The following is a 14,260-nucleotide window of genomic DNA, read 5'->3' as shown; positions in this document are numbered from 1 at the left end:
ATATGTGAATACTGAACTGTTGTAATGGGAGCAGTTTTATTATTAATGAAATATTAATAATTAATGATGTGCTAATTTTAAACTCTGTATTCAAATTATTTGGGAAATTCATTGCCACTCTTTGCGATGCCAGTGGGGGATTCTCAGACTCAGTTGGCAATGAAATGCAACATACCATGAAAGAAGGAAATGAAACAGACATATTTGTTCAATTCACACGCTGCTCCCCCCCACAGCTCATTCTGCTGTGTACAACAGTCCCCTTCCTTATTTTGATGGGTGTATGTGAGCGTGCAGAGATGTTTAAACGGCTAATTCGACTTGATGATATACAAGACATGCACCTTATAGATTTTTAGCAACTTGTTGGGGGTTTTTTTTGGTTTTGGGTTTTGTTTTTTTGTTTTTTGTCTTTTAACCACTACCACTTATTTTTAAATGGTAGAGGAGAAAATCTGAATTCAAGATTGTCATTCAGGGATTAATACAGTACAGGCGCAATGGTAAGTTACTGAGTGTGTGTATAGTTACTTTTAACTTACTTATCAGAATAATCTGATTTTCTGCATTCTGATGTTATCTTTGATGATTTTGTCATTTTATGATTTTGTGCCAAAACTTTGTATAGATATATCTGACTCCAAAAACCCAGACTGATCATTTTATTGTGTTTTGCTTTTAAATCTGTTTTGCTTGTTTGGAAATGTGTTGACATATTCAATTAAAAGGTATAATAAAACTTGCCAGCCAATGTGTAGAAAAACATCATGGCATCATTATCGGCATTTTATTTAACTTGTTTTAGAAATCAGCACTTGGCGATCTTGAGAACACAAGCTATGAAGCCACACTTTATCTTAAACTGTCAAAGATACATTTAGCAGTCAAGACTTTCTTTTCGGTAGCACTTTATAATAATGTCACACTATTAAGCATTATTACGGTGTTAGTAAAGTATTAGCAAGTGCTTAATTCATCATTTATACATCACTGCTCTTCCTTAGTATGCCGATGCAGATATGTTTATCCATCTGTTACTGTTACGCCATGTACAGCTATCACTGCTGGACATGGTGAAATCATGTACAGCTATAATTGCTACTACATAGCTGCTAATAGTAATCATAATCAAAGTAGTGATAATATACCTGTATTTATAAATGGCATAACAGGAGAACTGATGCTATATAAATGATGAATTAACCACTTGGTAAAACCTTAGTAATACCTTAATAATGCTTAATAATGTTACATTATTTTAAAGTGATGCCCCTTTTTTTAGGTATTTCAATTCAATAAATTGCACAGGTATAATGAAGACATGGGACAAATGTATTTAGAAAATTTATGGGATATTGTATGTCACTTATCACTAAGTATGTGACGTGCTCCCATGAAAAGTACTTTAACAACAACCTGAAAGATTTTTGATATCTCCTATTTTTAAAATTATTTCTAGGCTGGTAATTGTACATTTTACATGTATCGTTTTACATTTCATACCCCTTACTTGCTGTTTTGATAAGTAAAAGAAAGAACAAGATTTTTTTTTTCTCACTAGACTTCCAACCTACTGCCACATGCTGCAAATAGGACAGGTTTACAATTTTTTCAAGATTGCCTTACAATCTCATTGTCTTTTCCCTAGCTGATATTTTAACATGTCAAAACAGGAAAAGCAGTGGTGTAATAAATAACTGTGATAACATTAATAAGGGCTCTATTCGGTTTAGGTATATACAGTTTAAGTCAGTAGACAAAAAAGTTTCACAAAAAGTTTGGAAACCAGTAATGCACAGAAAAAATTACATCGATTTTTATCCATTAATATGTCACATAAGGAGTGAATAGAGTGAAGTCGAGGAGAAGTGCTCACTGCATCACAGGAAGGCCCACAGATGTCCGAGCCTGGTAGGGATGAGGGAATGAATTTGGGTCAACCTTTAACAACTGTCAGTAGATATATTAACAATGTAATATTAATACACTTTGCTTTTTGGGAAGTCTCGTAATCCATTACATGAAAATGAGTTATGAAGTTGCATATTTATTGCAAATTTAAAAAATTTTAATTTATCAATCTGAGACTTTTAGTCACATCTAAAATATAAGCTTTAAGCCGATTCTAAAAGCAAACCTAATCTGCAGACCAATATCACTGTATTTTGTGAACCCCTAATTGACATGATAAAAGTGTTATAGTAATATAATATATAACATTATATATAGTACAAATAGTGTTCTTTTATCTATTTTTTTTTACCACAATAATCATGAAAAAGTGTTATAATTTTGTAGAAGCCCTTTTATAAGCTTAAGGTTATTTCATTCAACTGATTCCATCATTTTTCCACAGATTACCAAATGCTGGATGCTGTTGTTCTATCTGTGTTACCATCATGAGATCCTGCCGGCTGCATTTACACCTACCTGGATGACACGGCAGTTCCCTTGTGATGTTATATCCAACAAAACATCAAATACAGTCAAATTTGACTGTAAAGGCCGCCATCTAGAGGAAGTACCAGAAGGGATAACCAGTAATGCCACACATCTCGACTTATCAGAAAATTTTATTAAGAGTATTAAAGATGAATCATTTTCTAAACTGACAAATCTGACTCAGCTCAATCTCAACTGGGCAAACAAATCCAAGGACGGTTATGGATGCAGACTGTTGAACATTCCTGCAAATGCTTTCAAAAATCTCACAAAAATCAAGCAACTGGAACTGAGCGGCAACTGTCTGACTGAAATTCCACGCAATCTCCCCCACAGTGTGGAAACACTTGAGCTAGAAATTAACAAGATTAGCTTGGATAAATTACATGACAACAGTTTTATTGGTTTAAAAAACATAACAAACCTGTTTCTATCTAAAAACTGCTACTTCTGGAATCCCTGTGGGAAGTCTGTTGCTATTATGGAAAAACCCTTTCAAATACTGGACAAACTGAATGCTCTGAACTTGTCTTACAACAACTTAACACACGTTCCTAAAGGACTACCCCAGTCAATTACAATTTTAGGTCTGGATTCCAACAAAATAGAGAACATATCTAAAGATGATTTCCAGGGGTTGCTAAATTTAAAGGTCCTTGATATAAAAGGCAACTGTCCAAGATGTCACAATGCTCCGTACCCTTGTGTTCCTTGCCCTAACGGTTCTATTGACATACATCCTGATGCATTTCAAAGACTGACACAGCTGGAGATACTGGACCTGGGAGGAAACTCACTAAATTACCTTAAGCCCTCTTGGTTTCAAAGTCTAAAGAATCTTAAAGTATTATATCTGGCATTTAATTTTTTACTAAAATCTATAACTGGTGAGGAACCATCTTTTGAGGCATTTAGTTATCTTCACAGGCTAGAAAAGCTTGACCTGTCGTTCAATTATGCTCTCGGATTGTACCCAGAAAAAATAACTCTTTCACAAAACTTTTCAAACCTCAGGTCACTGAAAACTTTGCATTTGGAGGCTTTGGTATTCCAGAGTATTGGACCAGACACACTCACACCTCTGTACAATCTAAAAAATCTATCTGCTTTGAATTTAGGTACTAACTTCATTATTTACAGCAACTCTACTTTATTCAGCCATTTCTCCCACGTAAAAATGATATATCTCTCAGAAAACAGGTTATATCCCACAACAATAGAAAGTCCACCAACTCTAACAGACAGATACAACCAGAATTCAGACCTTTCTATTTCATTTTCCATAACAGCTACTCCAAAAGACTTTAGCTACGAGATATCGGACAGGCTAATAAAGCAAGAGTGCTTTGACTCTGGACGAGTGCTCATCCTCAGCTCAAATAATCTGTTCTTCATTTCTCCAAAGCTATTTGAGGGATATGGAAATATTTCATGTCTCAACCTCTCCAGAAATGGATTTTCACAGGCACTTAATGGCACAGAGTTCAAGATGTTGCCTAATCTGACATATCTGGACTTATCTTTCAATAAGGTCGATATGGCCTATAACAACGCCTTCAAAGAACTAAAGAAATTACAAGTACTAGACCTCAGTTACAATCCACACTACTTTAAAGCATTTGGGGTAACGCTCAATTTAAATTTTACACAAAATCTACCTGTGCTAAGAGTCCTTAATATGAGTCATAATGAGATTTCCACACTGACAACAAAAGAGATGTATAGCAAATCATTAGCAGAACTTATATTTGCACAAAATCATCTAGGGAAACTTTGGAAAGACAGGGATAGCTCATACAAGAAACTTTTCACTAATCTCTCTAATTTGACAATTTTAGATATATCCTTTAATGGCATTGCAAAGATTCCAGATGATGTTTATGAATATTTGCCACATAACCTCACCACACTGCGCATAAGTCATAACTCACTCAGTGATGTTAATTGGGACAAACTGCCTTTCCATCAACTTCAAATTTTGGACCTAAGTTACAATTCTCTGTCTACTTTAACAACTATTAACTCAAACATCACACAAACTTTGACTTTCCTTGACCTGAGTCATAATCACATTTTCCATGCAGACAATTGTTTTTTAAAGAGTCTAAAAAGCCTCACGACTCTAAGCCTGAGTAACAACAAATTGACTATTGTCAATGAAACTACCTTCAAATCAGGACCTGCAAACCTGACTCTGTTCCTACAAGGAAATCCATTTGAGTGTACTTGTGATTCCATAGACTTTATTTTATGGATTGAACAGAGTGATGTAAAGATCCCAAGACTCACCACTCAGGTGACATGTAACACACCAGTGAACCAGAGGAACAAAATACTGATAAGTTTTAACATTAGTCAGTGTGTAAATGCGAAAAAGGCAAAGAATATCTACGCTCGAACAACTTCTATCATTATTCTTTTCATGATTGTTTCAACAGTTGCTCACTTATTTTACTGGGATGCTTCCTATGTCCTACACTATATGAAAGCTAAGCTGAAAGGGTACAGATCCTTGAACTCGCCAGATACTATTTATGATGTCTTTGTGACATATGATACAAAAGACCCACACGTCTCTGAGTGGGTGATGAGCAATCTGCGGGTGCAACTGGAGGAAGAGGGAGACAAGATACATCCACTGTGTCTGGAAGAGAGGGACTGGCCCCCAGGAGTCCCACTGGTGGACAACCTCACCCAGAGCATCCAGTACAGTCGCAAGACTCTGTTTGTCTTAACAAAGGGCTACGTTAAGACCGGTGCTTTCAAGCTAGCAATGTATCTGGCCCACCAAAGACTGCTGGATGAAAATGTGGATGTGATAGTACTGCTAATGCTGGAGCCTGTCCTGCAGCATTCTCACTTTCTGCGCTTGAGGAAGCGACTGTGCGAGAGCAGTGTTGTAGAGTGGCCGCGAACAGCAGCCGCAGAGCCCTGGTTTTGGCAAAACCTGAGAACTGTCATAAGAGTAGATAATCAAGTGATGTACAACAAGACCTATTCAAAATACTTCACCACCAAATGAAGAAGGATAATAACATGAGCTTGTTATATAACCAGTGCTTTTATATATCATTTTTTGTTTGGTCTTTTTAAAGTGTTTCTTCTTTGACTGAACTGTTTTTAAGAACTAATTTTCTTATAGTTGTTGAGTTATTGACTTATTCAAAATGCTTCACCACTAAGCGATCGTGGCTCAAGAGTTGGGAGTTCGCCTTGTAATCGGAAGGTTGCCGGTTCGAGCCCCGGCTTGGACAGTCTCGGTCGTTGTGTCCTTGGGCAAGACACTTCACCCGTTGCCTACTGGTGGTGGTCAGAGGGCCCGGTGGGGCCAGTGTCCGGCAGCCTCGCCTCTGTCAGTGCGCCCCAGGGTGGCTGTGGCTACAATGTAGCTTGTCATCACCAATGTGTGTGTGAATGGGTGGATGACTGGATATGTAAAGCGCTTTGGGGTCCTTAGGGACTAGAAAAGCGCTATATAAATACAGGCCATTTACCATTTACTAAGTGAAGAAGGATAATCATCACTTATCTGCCTGGGACTGATTTGTAATTCTAGTCTGCAGACAATAACATGGTCCTGCTTTAAAATCACTGTTCTTTAGAGCAATGCTTATTTGGTTCTTTTAAACGATTTCTTCTTTGTCTGAATCTAATAAGAAAACAATAAAAACCAAATTTTCTTATATTTGCTGAGAAAGCATAATAAATCTTGTGTAATCTGTCTGCAGTGCATTAATAAAAAAATAAAATAAAATAAAATGTGTGGCATTTTGCAGATGTAGATTTTCAAGGTTCAAGGTTCTTTATTTGTCACATGCATAGTTATACAAGTATAACACACAGTGAAATGTAGCCTGACACGCTCCTCGACATGTGCAAAAATTGGGGGGGGGGGGGGGGGGGGGTGTAGAGGAAGAACATTGTATATATATATATAGCTGAATGGTAAGAACAAGATCCGGGCCATCAACACGTACGCCCTGCCCGTGATCAGGTACCCTGCTGGGGTAATAGGCTGGCCAAAGGAGGAGATAGAAGCCACTGACATAAAGACAAGAAAGCTCCTTACCATGCATGGAGGGTTTCACCCCAAGTCCAGCACCCTGAGGCTGTACGCTAAGCGGAAGGAAGGGGGCCGGGGACTGGTGAGTGTCAGCACCACAGTCCAGGATGAGACAACGAACATCCAAGAATACATTGGGAAGATGGCCCCAACTGACCGAGTGCTCAGTGAATACCTCAGGCAGCAGAAACCCAAGAAAGAGGAGGGAGACGAGGAACCATCATGGAAGGACAGGCCCCTGCACGGTATGTACCACCGGCAGATAGAGGAGGTGGCTGATATCCAGAAATCCTACCAGTGGCTGGACAAAGCTGGACTGAAAGACAGCACAGAGGCACTAATCATGGCAGCACAAGAACAAGCTCTGAGCACAAGATCCATAGAGGCTGGGGTCTATCACACCAGGCAAGACCCCAGGTGCAGGCTGTGTAAAGATGCCCCAGAGACAATCCAGCACATAACAGCAGGGTGCAAGATGCTAGCAGGCAAGGCATACATGGAACGCCATAACCAAGTGGCCGGCATAGTGTACAGGAACATCTGTGCCGAGTATAACCTGGAAGTCCCGAGGTCAAAATGGGAGATGCCCCCAAGGGTGGTGGAGAATGACCGAGCTAAGATCCTGTGGGACTTCCAGATACAGACGGACAAAATGGTGGTGGCTAACCAACCGGACATAGTGGTGGTAGACAAACAGAAGAAGACGGCCGTAGTGATCGATGTAGCGGTTCCGAATGACAGCAATATCAGGAAGAAGGAACACGAGAAGCTGGAGAAATACCAAGGGCTCAGAGAAGAGCTCGAGAGGATGTGGAGGGTGAAGGTAACGGTGGTCCCCGTGGTAATCGGAGCACTAGGTGCGGTGACTCCCAAGCTAGGCGAGTGGCTCCAGCAGATCCCGGGAACAACATCGGAGATCTCTGTCCAGAAGAGCGCAGTCCTGGGAACAGCTAAGATACTGCGCAGGACCCTCAAGCTCCCAGGCCTCTGGTAGAGGACCCGAGCTTGAAAGATAAACCGCCCGCATGGGCGTGCTGGGTGTTTTTTCATATAGTATATACACTGGGTGAATGTGCAGTAGTAGCAGCATTTTATACTCTAGTCTCTGGTTTCTGTGTTAGAAAACATCTGTGCTGAGTGACACCAGTACCAGGTTTAACAGTTAACAAAAGAGAAATTTAGTACAAAAGTGACAGATCCTAAATTGCAGTCCATTATTAAAAATCCATATCGACACAGTATGTGTAATATAACTTGCATGCTTTCATCTGTTATTTCACATTTGGAAATTTTTGAGATTGTCCGTAAGGTGGTGCAAGTGACACAGTTTTAATACAGTGCATTTTGCAAATTAGCCCTAAATTCAGTGTCCCACTCAAAAATAAATCAGTGTGTGAGGCCATATATTACTAATGTCATATTAATGTCTAAGAAATATGTCATTTTTAAACTCCATATTACTTCACATAATCTGAAGAACTGACTGGCACTATGCACTGTTGCTGTGTTTACTGGCATTCCAGTGTTCATCTTGGCTGACAAATAAACTGGCATTTTTGAAGGAGGGAAATGAAAAAGATGCAGTTCTTCAATTAACGGGCTACTTCCCTCACACAGCTTATCATGTAGTTTTAACAGCGTGTTTCTTTTTTCTTTGTCTTGAAGGGAACAAACAGGGTCATCTGTAACGAAATCATTAATAAAAGACAAGAAACTTTCAAGTCTTACAATTGAAAAAAAAATTGAAGCACACTAGCATAATTTTCCAAATTGTCATTCAGGGATCAATATAGTGGAGAAAAAATGGTGAGTTTTATTTTGTTTCTGTTCTTTATATTTACTTACATTTTTACATTTTATTAAATTTCTGATTACCTTTATATGCTATAATTTCATTTATCTGTATTATTTTTGATTATTTTTCTAGTTTCAGGATTTTGGTGACAAAATGTTTCATAGATTTATTTGATTCTAAAAACCTGTACAGTTGACTTAATTTACTTTGGAAATGGCCTTTGGTATTTGGGTTTTTTTGGTATTTGGTATTTGTTGGCCAATTACATTAAAATGTACATTAAAAATTAGTCAAAAATTACACAAACTGTTCAGTAATTTTGATATTTAAAATTTTTCCCAAGTGTGACAAAAAACAGGAACAGTCTTTCCAGCTACAATTTGATTTACGATTTATTGGCACCTGCTGGGTAGAAGTGATGCCATACTTACATACAATTTTCTTCAAGCTTACTTTGTAACATCAATGGGCCTCATTCACTTACACTATATATCCACAAATCTTTTATTCCACTGTATTTTTTGTGATTAAACCTGTTTGCACTTGAACAGCTTTAAAACTGCCCAACAGCAAGCGTTCAAACAAATGAGTTGTTGTTTTCTTTTGGCCATCCAGATCTCCAAATCATCATGAGCCAAAAAAGAAATGCCTTTTATCACAGTTAAATAAATAACAATTAAAAATAAACTGCATATAATGAATGTGGAATGCGAGTCGGCTTCATATTTTATTTCAAACAAATACTATAATATATAATAGGCATCTTATTTTATCTTATCAATATGTTTTCTCTCAAAACATCTCTGTAGTTCTTGGATGTCATGACTTACAGTCTAATTGGGCCAAGAACATCTTTTGCTGCAGTGAGTGTATAATCTGGGGCTCACAGATCAAAATATTAGTCTGAACCTTGAAGTAATTTAGAAAGGCACAAACTCAACAAAATTAGAGCAAGAACCCAAACAAGCAGACAAGACTCTATGACCAAGGACTAGGTAAAGGAGGGAGGGTAAACTAGGCTAAAGAAGCAGCAGCCATTTGCTGCTACTGTACTGCTTGAGGGCTGAGTGGAAGGGAGAAATATGGAGAGGCCACAAAACAACAAACAGGACAAGAGAAAATACTGAGAAAGAGTAGAGACAAACTTTATGCATGCAGAAATGCAAGGCTAATAAATAAATGGGAAGTGAAAACAATGTAATCAAGGAGAAGCGCTAGTATGGCACGAGGGGTCCTGGAGTAGCTTAACTGATTCAGGGTCAGTCCAAATAATATGACCAAAAACAAAAGCTTTAAATTATTTCAGTTAACTGATTTCATCAATTTTTCACAGATTACCAAATGCTGGATGCTGTTGTTCTGTCTGTGTTGCCATGATGAGGTCCAGCTGGCTGCACATAAACCCTTCTGGATGACACGGCAGTTTCCTTGTGATGTCATATCCAACAATGCTTCAAATACGGTCAAATTTGACTGTAAAGGCCGCCATCTAGAGGAAGTACCAAAAGGTATAACTAGGGGAGACCGGGGATAGTTGTAACATTTTTGACATTTCTGTCTGTAAATTGGAGCTCTTTTAAGGTAGTGGATTCAAAATGTAATGCAAAGTATTTACATGTCTCTGCTATTAAATAGTGCAGCTATTTTCTCTGCAGCACAATTACCCATTGCATGGTATGGCCTCAAACACAAAGAGTGAAATGTTACAATTAACCCCATAGTCTGGGTTAGTTGTAACATATCCTGGGGTAAAATGTAACACAAAGAAATAAGGGTACTAACAAAACATTAACATGTAATCTTTGTTTATTCAACACATGAATGCACTTAGAGCCATTAATGTAGCTGTGTGTGTGTGTGTGACAGAATGCAGAAATCTAGCTTGAAATCTAATGAGAATTCAGAAGTTTCTATGTCACCATTCGTAAAACTCACTCCAAAAGACTCAATTTATGAAGTACTACACAGGAATACAAAGCAAGAATGCGCCAATTCTGGACGAGTGCTCATCCTCAGCTCAAATAATCTGTTCTTCATTTCTCCAAAGCAGTTTGTGGGCTATGGAAATATTTCATGTCTCAACCTCTCCAGAAATGGATTTTCACAGGCACTTAATGGCACAGAGTTCAAGATGTTGCCTAATCTGACATATCTGGACTTATCCTTCAATAGGGTTGATCTGGCCTATAACAACGCCTTCAAAGAACTAAAGAAATTACAAGTACTAGACCTCAGTTACAATTCACACTACTTTGAAGCATTTGGGGTAACGCTTAATTTAAATTTTACACAAAATCTACCTGTGCTAAGAGTCCTTAATATGAGTCATAACGAGATTTCCACACTGACAACAAAAGAGATGTATAGCAAATCATTAGCAGAACTTATATTTGCACAAAATCATCTAGGGAAACTTTGGAAAGACAGGGATAGCACATACAAGAAACTTTTCACTAATCTCTCTAATTTGACAATTTTAGATATATCCTTTAATGGCATTGCAAAGATTCCAGATGATGTTTATGAATATTTGCCACATAACCTCACCACACTGCGCATAAGTCATAACTCACTCAGTGATGTTAATTGGGACAAACTGCCTTTCCATCAACTTCAAATTTTGGACCTAAGTTACAATTCTCTGTCTACTTTAACAACTATTAACTCAAACATCACACAAACTTTGACTTTCCTTGACCTGAGTCATAATCACATTTTCCATGCAGACAATTGTTTTTTAAAGAGTCTAAAAAGCCTCACGACTCTAAGCCTGAGTAACAACAAATTGACTATTGTCAATGAAACTACCTTCAAATCAGGACCTGCAAACCTGACTCTGTTCCTACAAGGAAATCCATTCGAGTGTACTTGTGATTTGTTAGACTTCGTTTTGTGGATTGAACAGAGTGATGTAAAGATCCCAAGACTCACCACTCAGGTGACATGTAACACACCAGTGAACTTAAAGGGACAAGGATTGATACATTTTAGCATTCATCAGTGTATAAATCCCAGTCAGGCATTTCAGATCTACGCTCTAACAACTTCTATCATTATTCTTTTCATGGTTGTTTCAACAGTTGCTCACTTATTTTACTGCGATGCTTCCTATGTCCTACACTATATGAAAGCTAAGCTGAAAGAGTACAGATCCTTGAACTTGCCAGATACTATTTATGATGTCTTTGTGACATATGATACAAAAGACCCACAGGTCTCTGAGTGGGTGATGAGCAATCTGCGGGTGCAACTGGAGGAAGAGGGAGACAAGATACATCCACTGTGTCTGGAAGAGAGGGACTGGCCCCCAGGAGTCCCACTGGTGGACAACCTCACCCAGAGCATCCAGTACAGTCGCAAGACTCTGTTTGTCTTAACAAAGGGCTACGTTAAGACCGGTGCTTTCAAGCTAGCAATGTATCTGGCCCACCAAAGACTGCTGGATGAAAATGTGGATGTGATAGTACTGCTCATGCTGGAGCCTGTCCTGCAGCATTCTCACTTTCTGTGCTTGAGGAAGCGACTGTGCGAGAGCAGTGTTGTAGAGTGGCCGCGTACAGCAGCCGCAGAGCCCTGGTTTTGGCAAAACCTGAGAACTGTCATAAGAGTCGACAATCAAGTGATGTACAACAAGACCTATTCAAAATACTTCACCACCAAGTGAAGAAGGATAATAACGTGTTTGTTTTAAAACACGTGTGTTATATATAATTTCGAGTTTGGTTTTAAAGTGTTTCTTCTTTGACTGAACTGTTTTTAAGAACTGGTTTCCTTATAGTTGCCAAGACAGCATAATGAATTTTTGTAATGTGTGTGAAGTACATTAATAAATGAAACCATATAAAAATGTGAGGCAATTTCTGAATGTAAATTTTACAGTCTACACTCTCGTTTCAAACTTAGAAAAGATCTGTGCTGAGGGACACCATTACCAGGTTCAACAGTTCCACAAAAGATCAATTTCGAGCAAAATTGACACATCCTAAACTTTACTCCATCACAGAGTTTCCCAGAATCCACACAGTATGACTGGTTAGAACTAGCATGTTCTGTGTTTGCCTGCTATTAAATTATCCACGTGGTGGCAGCAGTGATGCAGTTGCAGCTTGCAAATTAACCCTAAAGTCAATATCCCACACAGAAACAAATCAGTTTGTCAGTAGATATATTAACAATGCAATATTAATACACTTTGTTTTTTTGGAAGTCTCGTAATCCATTACATGAAAATGAGTTATGAAGTTGCATATTTATTGCAAATTTAAAAAATTGTAATTTATCAAGCTGAGACTTTTAGTCACATTTACTCCATCGTAACGATGCCTGAATGGTGCTGGTGTTACAGGCCCCACTATGATGGGCGCGTAGCCAGATTACGATCCTGTAAAACAGGAGAGAAAGTGAGCACAGGAGACACGCTGCCGTTCGCCTGGTCAGTCTTGCCAGAATTTATTCATACAACACAAGCATATCTGCTCCACTCTTTCGTTAACTCAATTTCACAATAACTGCTCATTCCCTCACATGGCTTGTTTTCCACCAGTACATTTCAATATTAGTCCACACTACTGGCATAAAACAACAAAGGGTTTAAATGAATGAAACAAATGAAAACTACACCTCTTTTCCCATAAATGAGATAAACAAAATAATTCACATCATCATGGTAGTGTCTCATCATAGAAAGGAAACTCTACTTTCAACATTACTGCACTACTTTCCTTGCCAGCATTTTTGTTGGCCGTACTCTTATTAGCGCTCTCGCTTCATATGTCCTTTTCAGACCAGTTAGATTCTAACACTGAAACAGCAAGTTTACACATGACTTCAGGCGGGCTCAGAACACTTTACACACGCGTTATACAAAACATTTGTCATGAACACAAAGCTACAAGTTTATCAGGAACTGTAAACCTAACTGGGTTGGTGCTTCTTATTATTATATGGAGTATTATACGCAGTTGCAACAGCTTGCTAGCGTTACCCAGGCATATAGCCTAGCTATAACATCTTACAGAGCTAAAGTAGCTCACATAGCGACAGTATAATACATCACATATCACAGACCCGTCTTATGTCATGAAAGTTTAAGTATCACAGTGTCCAGCTGTGTATTTCTTTATGTTTTTGACCACGTTACTGACCTGTAAAACAGGAGAGAAAGTGAGCACAGGAGACACGCTGCCGTTCGCCTGGTCAGTCTTGCCAGAATGGAAAACTTACGGCAGCTATGCACCCGACTCAGTTCCCAAAGCACGCTGCTGCCCCCTACTGTCCAAAGTGTTATACACTCTCCTGGCAACAGGGAACTTACATGACATTGTGGCTTTAAATTACACCAATAAACCAGCAAAATAAAACATGCAAAATAATCTCCATATATCACGACACTTAACTCACAATTGTGACCACATTTCTGTGTGGATCACATGCTCCCAAACAAAAAAAAAGATGGCTCCAGACATTTCAAGAAAATACACAAAAAGTTCACACTTCTTAACACTTTAACTCGCTCACCTAGAAACAGTTCTTGATCTTCATATTTCAGAGCGAAGGTATTTCGTCAGTGTGTGTATCAATATGGGTTTGTGTATGGTACAACAGTGCAGGGGAATGGTTGGTATGGGATGTAGTGTGGCACAGTGAGGGGTGGCATTCCCCAGACTGGCAGGGCCTGTACTGTACAAAGTCCAGCGGGGTTAAGTGACCCGTGTGCTCGGTAAGATGGCTGGCCCAGGGACTCGTATGTGAGAACCCGAGGGGGTTTCCTGCCCCTGGCGGATCTCCTCACTGTGGCTTCCTGCGGAGTCAGCGGTCGAGCCTCATCACCCTCAGTCATTGTCTCTGGACACTCCTCCGCATCAAGGTGTTCTGGATCAGCAACAGAGCAGTCTGCAATTTGGTTTTCACCTTGTTCTTGTTCAACTTCTCTTTCAGGAGAAGTGCCTCTGGGTTGCTCT

The 14,260-nt window shown here is 38.9% G+C and overlaps 1 protein-coding gene and 1 pseudogene across 1 annotated transcript; both read left to right on the top strand.

Moving 5' to 3' along the window:
- Positions 1-44: 44 nt before the first annotated feature.
- On the top strand, positions 45-5,615 carry LOC146651067 (toll-like receptor 8). Its single transcript, XM_085384883.1, has 2 exons — positions 45-503; positions 2,357-5,615. Exons 1-2 carry the CDS (start codon positions 501-503, stop codon positions 5,462-5,464), a joined length of 3,111 nt encoding a protein of 1,036 aa, XP_085241009.1. The 5' UTR covers positions 45-500; the 3' UTR covers positions 5,465-5,615.
- A 4,552-nt stretch (positions 5,616-10,167) lies between these two features.
- On the top strand, positions 10,168-11,964 carry LOC146651066 (toll-like receptor 8 pseudogene; annotated as a pseudogene).
- The last annotated feature ends 2,296 nt before the right edge of the window (positions 11,965-14,260 follow it).

Source organism: Rhamphochromis longiceps, linkage group LG16 (assembly GCF_057381845.1).
Source record: "Rhamphochromis longiceps isolate RC_006_pf linkage group LG16, R_longiceps_female_GT1.1, whole genome shotgun sequence".
Lineage (NCBI taxonomy): Eukaryota > Metazoa > Chordata > Actinopteri > Cichliformes > Cichlidae > Rhamphochromis > Rhamphochromis longiceps.
Note: the sequence above shows the minus strand (reverse complement) of the source record. Positions and strands in the feature narration are given on the sequence as shown.